The sequence below is a fragment of the Kogia breviceps genome, chromosome 2, assembly GCF_026419965.1.
Source record: "Kogia breviceps isolate mKogBre1 chromosome 2, mKogBre1 haplotype 1, whole genome shotgun sequence".
NCBI lineage: Eukaryota > Metazoa > Chordata > Mammalia > Artiodactyla > Physeteridae > Kogia > Kogia breviceps.
Genome location: NC_081311.1, coordinates 63,288,923 through 63,297,658, shown reverse-complemented (window position 1 = coordinate 63,297,658; position 8,736 = coordinate 63,288,923). Strand labels below are relative to the sequence as shown.

General features: G+C 51.2%; 1 protein-coding gene across 1 annotated transcript; it reads right to left on the bottom strand.

Moving 5' to 3' along the window:
• Positions 1-967: 967 nt before the first annotated feature.
• NODAL (nodal growth differentiation factor) lies at positions 968-8,736 on the bottom strand. The gene is made up of 3 exons (XM_059053287.2): positions 8,536-8,736; positions 3,665-4,362; positions 968-1,848 (listed from the first exon to the last, which is right to left on the bottom strand). The coding sequence occupies exons 1-3, from the start codon at positions 8,729-8,731 to the stop codon at positions 1,696-1,698; spliced, it is 1,047 nt and encodes a 348-aa protein (XP_058909270.1). The 5' UTR covers positions 8,732-8,736; the 3' UTR covers positions 968-1,695.

Below are 8,736 nucleotides of genomic sequence, written 5' to 3'. Positions count from 1 at the left end.
CCTTTCGCTTTCCTGGCCCCAGCCATAGAAGAACAGTTGGGCACCCATTTAGTACAGAGGATGCTCTAAAGCCCTGGGATAGGATTTTTACTTCCAAGAACTTAAATTTGATAGTGGAAGTGGGGTTTCAAATGTCTGGTTCCAAAGGCTAAGGCCTTGACTCAAAGCTAAGAGAGCAAAGACCCCTAGATGGTATGAAGGACAGTGCCCCTGGGGATCCAGAGACCAGAGCTCAGCTCTTGGCCCTGCCACTCTTAGCTGTGTAGCATCAGGCCACTAGGCCTCACTGGGGTCTCATTTAGGAAAGAAGATGGTACAAAAATTGACCTCTAAAGGCCTCCCCAGCTTTACTGTCTTCTAAGTAGAGTCAAATGCAGGATCCTCTTGTGATTCTGAATTGTGGGGAGGGCAGGATATTTCCACTCCAGGGAATGAGCAACTGGATCAGTTTTGTTGCTGAATCAGGGCATTGAGGTTTCTCAGGCCCAGGCCTGGCTCCAGCCTAGCCAGTGCCTTCCTGGGCCAGGATTACTACCTTGACTCAACCTAGTCAAGTTTGAGTCCCCTCTAAACTCAACAAGTATTCCCACAAGATTGGAATCATTTTTCCTAAGGTTGGAGCATTAGTCTATGGGCTTCTTAGGAAAGCAGGGTAAGTTTACTGTGGACTGACATTCCCAATAAAATGGTTCCCTTGCCCTGCCAAACAAAATACAGCCCCTGTTTTGGCAGTGCTCAATGAGGCCAGCTGGCGAGAGAAAAGTAGAATCACAGAAATGTGCTAGGATCCGCCTGCTTTAATTTCACAAGATGAGGCTGAGCAGTGAATTACTCACCTGAGGTCACACAGCTTCTCAGTGGCTGAGCTGCGACCATAACCCAAGTCTGCCACTCAGGGCAGTGTCTTCACCGCGATGGATAGGAAGCCCAGGGGCCTCATTAATAGCGCGCATTGACAGACTGAGGTGAACTGTCACGAGCTTTAATAGACTTGGATGGATTGTGCCCTCCAAAGCAGACTGACTTGGGGATGCCCCAGGGCTCCAGCTTCTGTAGTCCAAGGTGGCCAGTTCTCTTGGACGAGTTCCTGCCTCACCCTTCAAAGGCACCAGCTGGCTTAGGAGAACTATACAATGGCTTTATTGTATGTACAACTCATTAGCAGAGATCCACTCTGTGGGGGCTCCCTGACCCAGCCTGAGGCAACCAAAGCCAATGGACTATTTTTAATTTTACATAGTGATACTTAATCTTCAGGCGTCAAGGGTGTGGGTGAGTGGGTGTATGTCAAAGGCCACTTTTGGAAATACACAAAAGTTAAATACAACCTTGTCCCACCTCAAAAATAAATGCACATATGCTCCAGCTCTTGCATACAATTTCCGGGGGATCATGGGTTGAAAAAGTCAGCTAAAGGACTCTTGCACTAGTGCTTTCACGTGCTACTGTCTGTTCAGCAAAGAGAAAACCCAGCAAGCCTGCTTCACAGGCTTCCTTCTCCCTCTCCTCTGTGCTCAACCAGACCCCACAGAGCCTTCAAGGACTGGGTGGCAGCCCTTCCTCCTTAGGTCTGGTGGACAGAGGGACTTTTCCCCCTCTTTGTTTCTCTTCATTGGATTAGATGGTTATCTTGTCTTCTAGGAGCTTCCCAGTCTTCCAGGGTACAGGCAAATCCAACACACCTGCAGGAGCTCCTCAAAGGCACCCACATTCTTCCACAATCATGTCTCTATGATGGTCTAGAAGGACTCGGCCATTGTCCACGTACAGCATACTCAAGGGCTTGGTCTTCACTGGGGCACAGCAGGTGGAAGGGACTCGGTGGGGTTGGTACCGTTTCAGCAGACTCTGTGAAAGGGAGGACAAGGGGGGGGGTCAATGCACATCCCAGTGGTGAGGTCAGAATGGTGTCATTTCTGGGTAAAGGGTGAAAAAGTTACAGAGGGTTAAAATCAGTTTCTGGGGGCAAAAATAGAAAATTCTGGGCTTCCCTGGTGGCGCAGTGGTTGAGAGTCCGCCTGCCGATTCAGGGGACGCGGGTTCGTGCCCTGGTCTGGGAGGATCCCACATGCCACAGAGCGGCTGGGCCCATGAGCCATGGCTGCTGAGCCTGTGCGTCCGGAGCCTGTGCTCCACAACAGGAGAGGCCACAGCAGTGAGAGGGCCCGCATACCGCAAAAAAAAAAAAAAAGGAAAAGAAAATTCTTTTCATAAAGGAATCAGAATGCCAATACATCATCAACTCTAATATCTAAAATAACTCTTTTTTTTAAACAGCCTTTAAACAGAAGATTCTAAAAGCTGTATCTGGGTAGAGCAGTAGGTAACATGTTCTGTTGTTCTAGTCTAGAGTGAATACCAACTTTAAAAATATTCCAAGAAACTCCTGGTTTAGTTCCAGAAATACGAAGCAGAAGAGAGTCATGCGGAAATTCTTGTGGAATTTGCTTTGTTGCCCAGAGAAGGGCAAACAGAGTCAACAGGAGAAAAGGTAACAAGCCCTTGGCATTCTGGAACTGGGCCCTGTCCTTGTGGTCCAGTGGTGGCTTTTCAGATCAGTGTTAGATTTGGTGACTGGGACTGTCTGGGTCTCTGGTTCCCTCTGATTGTGCTGCAGGTAGGCTGGTGGACAAAAGTGGGGCCTGGGAGAGACTCAGGAGGGCCTGTGCCCAGGACAGGTCCTCTAGGGTACCAGCCCCCACCACTGCCTCCCTCTCACGAGCTCAGCTCACATTCTCCCCAGAGCCTCTGGACCCTGCCTGAGGCTTGGCATGGAGAATGTACTACAGGTCCAAGAGGTTCTCAGTCTAGGCTTCATAGAGTGAAAGTAACACTTTGATCCCGTGTGACCTTTGAGAGCAGGTCAGGACCACCATATATAAGCTCTGTTCTCTACTTTCTCCACCTCATTTTCCTTCCATTCCTCTCCCTCCACCACCTTCTAGACCATGGGCTGATTACTGGCACCTGGTGGTAGCCTCTGGCTTTATTACTCCTGCAAAATTGGTGTCCAACTCCTGTTTTTAGGCAGCAAAAGTACAGTGGCTGGAACAGTAATATCTCTACCTTGGCCTCATAAACGCGGCCCCCATTGCATCAATGAGTTACAGACTTCTAGTAATGGTATGACAACATTATACCTGTTACCTGCTAACTATTGATACTACACATGTGGTATGCATATCATCTCATGTAACCCTAGAAGTATGGCATTGCTATCCCCATTTTACAGGTGAGACTGAGGCTCAGAGAGAGTAAGCAACTTGATCAATATCACATAGCTAATGAGTAGGATTAAAACCCAGGCCTGTCTATATTCCCAAACTCCAAATTCTGAACTTCCTTTCCTAGAATGTCAGGGTAGTGGGAGGAGCTGAGACCCTCCAGTCTACATGCCCCACCCGTAATTTTATGACAGAAGGAAAAAGTTCCAGGAAAGCAGTGTGTTCAAGGTCACCGGACAAGGCATGACTCCATGAAGGCTCTCTGAGGATGTTATCATTGGTCGTCTCTATATCCTTAAAACCTTGCACACTGTAGATGCTCGAATAACTGCATGAATGAACACAGTAACCGAACAGCAAAGCCAGGGTCCTGATCTGGTAGTAAGGACAGTTCTCCCCCACAGCTTACTGCCTACCCTCCCGAAGCCTTGGCATCACACCTGGATGTATGCGTGGTTGGTTGGATGGAACTCTTCCCCCACGGGGTTAGGACACTCGCCCTCACAGCGATAGGCGTTGTACTGCTTGGGGTAGATGATCCAGGAGCCCCATCCGATCAGGTTGAAATCCACCTGGAACTTGACCTTCCGACACAGTTGGTTTCTGTCCTGCAAGTGATATCGACGGTGCCTCCTGGCCCTCTCCCGGGAGAGCTGTCCCTCCTGGACCCGCCAGGAGCTCTCAGCTTCCCACAATAGGGTGGAGCCACCCAGCCGCCTCCGCTCCGGGGAGAGGTTGGAATAGAGCATGAGGAGCACATTGGTGACAGGTGTTGTGGGAGGCCGCCGCCAACACTCTCCAGCCAAACTAGACATCTGCTCTCTCAGCTCCCCAGGGTGCTTCAGCCACTTGGAGAGTGGCCTGGTCACCTCTAGGACCATGCTGCCCGAGGAAAAGGTAACCTGGGACAGAGTGACAGTGAACAGGTCCATTTGAAGACGTTCTAGGCAGTTGGGTGGGTCCTTATCCTCATTCAGCTTTGGCTGGTGGAAAATCTCAATTGAGAGTGGGACATCAGGAGGAAGGGCCACAGGGCTGGACAGCTGCAGCCGGAGCTCGGCCCATGCCAGATCCTCTTCTTGGCCCAGGAAGGAGAAGTCAAAAGCAAAGGTCCAGTTCTGTCCATCCACCTCCACATCTGGGTGAGAAAAAAACAGAAGGAAGCAGGTGAGTGGGGGCCTCCTGCAGCCTCAGTTGGTGTAACAACCACCATTAGTCATGACTGAGCCCTTACCTTATATGACTTGTCACCGTAAACCTGTGAGCTGGGCATGTTATTGAACCCATTTTAGAGATGAGGAAAATTGAGGCTCAGGTTAAATTACCTGCGTGAGGTGTCATTCTTGGAGGGTGGCAAAGCCAAGAATAAGCCCAACTGCAAAGCCCAACCTCCAAATCACTGTTCTGCTCCCCCTCAAGACACTCCAGAGAACAACTGGTAAAAATTGGATGAGTTCATCTCCTTCTCCCTTCTCCCCTCACACATGCAATCTAAGGACAAGCCCTGAGCTTTCTGACAGAAATCCTGGGCTTCCACCCACCCTGTGGCCCGCTTGCCAGGCTTTGTCTTCTCATTGGAAAGGGTGGCCTGTTCTATAGCACAATGAGGTCGATTCACAGATCATAAGGGTTGGAGCTCCCAGGGAGGCATAGGCAACTGAAGCCAAAGACTGGTCACCCTTTCCGCCACCAATTCCTAAAGACAGAGGCAAACACTTCAAGAGTTCTTGGCAACCTTACAAATGGGTTTCTAAAGACATTCTAAGCTTGACTGTGCACTGACCTTGCACTTTTCCACCCAGCGGTCTCTCCTACCTACCTGCAGGGCGCTCACCCTTTCCCACTCCAGATCATCCACACACCAGGTCAGACACAGCAAGCACACACCCAAGATAATTAAACCCATACTGAATGAAAAGGAATGGGGAAGCACATTCCATTCATTTTAGTCCTGGACTAATTTGGTTTGATGTCTGGGAATAGCACATATTGGTGGATTTTTCAGGTCAGCTAAAAGTGATCTTGTAACTTTTTTCAAGCCCAGTTTCATCTTTGCAGTGGGAATAGTAATGCCTTACCCTTCCCTGCATTGTCATGAGGACCCAGGAAAATGAAGATGTTTGAAGGTCTATTGCTAAATAAAAGGCAGAGGTTATTCATTAGAAATAAAAACAGTAACCCTTTGGTGAATCAATCCCGAAGGTAGTGATCTCTGACTTAGGTCCACTCTGGGCAGACTACATAAGAGTTTTGTTATTTTGGTTCTTTGTCTCATAGAACATCTTTGGTCAGATAGTAAGTGGATTTCTCTGGGAAGTCCAGCCTGTATTAGAAGGGGGTAATTCCCAGCTTCAGCATCCTGAAGCTTCTCCCAGCCCATCCCTAGATGTTCTTTTTCACTTAATTTCCACTTCCCTTCTCATTAGCACCTGCAGGAGGCAATAACCGGCCCCTGACTAGCAACTTCCCAGAGGTGTGGGGAGGAGGCTGACACCACCCACTGACCTTCGCAGCATCACCCCGTGACACGTAGCAACTCCTCTACAGCTCCGCCTACACCAGGAATTAAAACACACTATCTCAAGTATCCACAAATGGCTTTTTAGAGGAAGGCATTCCAGCTCAGTGTTTAAGAGAAGGGGCCCGGTGTCTCCAGTGATGGATCAAGTTCTGCCACTTGCTGCTACACTGGGCAGCCAGCTTTCTCTGGGCCTCAGTTTCCCTCTGGGTAAAAGGGAGATGGTAATAGTATCCTCCTCATAGTGGTGTTGAGATTTACTGAGATAATGTGTGTAAAGTGCTTTGCCCAGCACAACCACCAAAGTGCAGTAAGTGGCCATCATCAACTGCCTCCTTATTATTACCCAAGTCCAAGTTAGAAATGAAGATGTCCAGGCAGTGAGGGACCTGGACAGGGGAACAGAGTCATCTGCTGCTGGGATGGCAGTGTGGATGCAGGGGCAGGGAGGAAGATACTCCTTCCTGCTGGAGGAGTCTGAGACCCCACTACCCTACCTGCAGCCAAGGGCTCCCCAGGACACAGTGCTAACAGGTTCTCTTAGATCTGGCTCTGGTTCATCTTAGAATAATGGGGGGAATCTAATCTTTGAGGGTCACCAATGCCTGATAAAAGCCAAGAATGCTCTCCCCAGAAAAACTGCATTTCCTATTAACACAATAAATGTGATTTGTAGGTGGTTATAACAAAGGGGTTCATGGACACCATGAAACCCATCTACAGACTGAATGCAGACTTGGCCACACGGGCCCCAGCGAGATCTCGACCCACTTCCAGTTCTAAGGATGTGGTTGGGCTCATGATCTTGGGTTCCTTTCCCCTCAAACAGGGTGTTGAGTTAAGAGTCAGGGACTCTGTAGAAAAAGAGGGTGAGTATGACACCAGGTTCCCACCCTACATTATTATAAATTATGAGGGTGATTACCATTAACTGCTTCCCTCATGCCAAGTGTTTTGTTTTGTTTTTTCGGTACGCGGGCCTCTCACTGTTGTGGCCTCTCCCGTTGCGGAGCACAGGCTCCGGACGCGCATGCTCAGCGGCCATGGCTCACGGGCCCAGCCGCTCCGTGGCATGTGGGATCTTCCCGGACCGGGGCACGAGCCCGTGTCCCCTGCATCGGCAGGTGGACCCTCAACCAGTGCGCCACCAGGGAAGCCCCCAGTGTTTTATAAGCCTTGTCTCCTTAAATCCTCCCCACCTTTATCACTGTTTTGCAGATGAAGAGTCTAAGGTCCAATGTGAAGACGGTTAAACAGTGAAAGACACAAGACACGGATGCACACCTGATTTGGTTAGATTCCAACACCCATTTCCCCTTATCCTGTGCAGCTGACAAATAAACCCGAGATGGAAAGGTACCACACTCAAACAAATGAGGCAGAAAGAAAGCCGCGCACTTTATTTTTACAAAAGGGTAGACTAGAAAAGTCAGCTGATGTGCCAGGGATACATGGGGAATTGGGAAGCAGGGTTTGAGGGACCAAACCCAGTTTCCCAGACTCCCAGACTGTCAAATCACCACAAAACTTCTGGAACTCTCTGGAAGGAGGGAGTGAATTGGAAAAGTGCGCCTCCCACTCTTTGCTCATCCACCTACCCCCCAGCCCCAGCTTTCTGGCAGGGCAGAGCACTCCGGTAATTTTCAAATTGCTCCGCCCCCCGGGTGTCCATAGTCTGGCTAGTCCCCAGATGACCCTTCCGGTGAGGGTCACTGGCCGTCTGACCCCAGACGCGGCTGGCCAGGGAGCTAGGAGCCCCCACCCCCAGATCACAAGGGGCCGGCGGGTGGCCGTCAAATCAGATTATCGGATGTGGATTTCGCCCGAACTCCGGGGAGGGCCGTCTGGCCCCGGCAGGCAGAGAGAGGTGCAGGCAGGCAGAGGCCACCCCGGGCGCTGGGATGTGGATTGCCCGGAGTAGAGGAGCCCCGCGGGAAGGGCTCCCTCTTCTCAACATCTACCTGCGCCCAGTGCCCAGAACGCACGCTGCCCCATCCTCGCGGTGATACTCCCAAGGTCACCATGGGAGTGAACTCACCCGCTCCAAATCTAGGCCCCGAACCCGGTGTCGTCCGGGACACTGACACCTACCTACCCCGCCAGGGCTGGGTGACCCAAGCCTGCCGCAGTTCTTGACTACGGGGCATTTCATCTCTAATCCATAATTTCTGAAACCTAATCCCTGATGTTACATGCTTGATACCCTATTTCGAACCTCAGTCTCAGCCTGAGACACTCCCAACGCCAAACCCCGGGGCGCATTCACCCTCACTCACGAAAAGAAAAAAAAAAAATTGACAAGACAAAATAATTGTAGCAATAATAACGACCGTATATTACTATGCCTGGTTTTGTGCTAAGCGTTCTATGTGCGTTGTCCGTAGCCCTCTCCAGTCCAATAAGGGAGGCACTATTATCCCTATGCTACAGATGTGCAAACCGAGGCGCCCGGAGATTACAGTAGTTTAAGACGGCACAGATAAGCAGTGGCACAATCAGTCTTCCACCCTATAGTCCCGCGCTTTACCCACCCTAAACAAGATCGGAACGCAGAGGTCTCAGTCCGGGACACACCCCGGGTGCCACCAACCCTGTCTCCCGAGCCTAGGCAGACGCGGAGACACCGTCAGCCCCAGCCCCTGAACGTGCCCTTCAAGCGTGCGGATACGTTTTCAATGGCACGTCCCCGGCACAGTGCCGCAGCCCCTGCAGCTCCAGTCCTCTCTCGGAGTCCCGCGCGGGAGCGCCCAAGGCGCCCCGGGGTTCCGGGCGGGGCGGGGCGGGGCAGCCTACCTTGCGCCTGCAGGCTACGTATGATGTCCGCCCGGAGCAGCGGTTCGTGGTACAGGCTCAGCATATAAGCAAGAGGGGATGGCGACGAGGGCTGCCCCCACGTTCGAAGGGGTACCGGGGCTACCATCGTGGCGCCCGCCTGGAGGAGAGCCCACCAGACGTGCAGGAGGAACAACGGCAGGCTGTGGGCGTGCATGGTGG

Bases quoted from the DNA above. Each gene is read 5' to 3' on its own strand.
- NODAL (XM_059053287.2), bottom strand. From the start codon at position 8,731: ATGCACGCCCACAGCCTGCCGTTGTTCCTCCTGCACGTCTGGTGGGCT. The intron at 4,363-8,535 runs GTAGGCTGCCCC...TTTCTCACCCAG, and splicing joins ACGTAGCCTGCAGGCGCAAG to ATGTGGAGGTGGATGGACAG. The intron at 1,849-3,664 runs GTGTGATGCCAA...TCCCTTTCACAG, and splicing joins CCAACCACGCATACATCCAG to AGTCTGCTGAAACGGTACCA.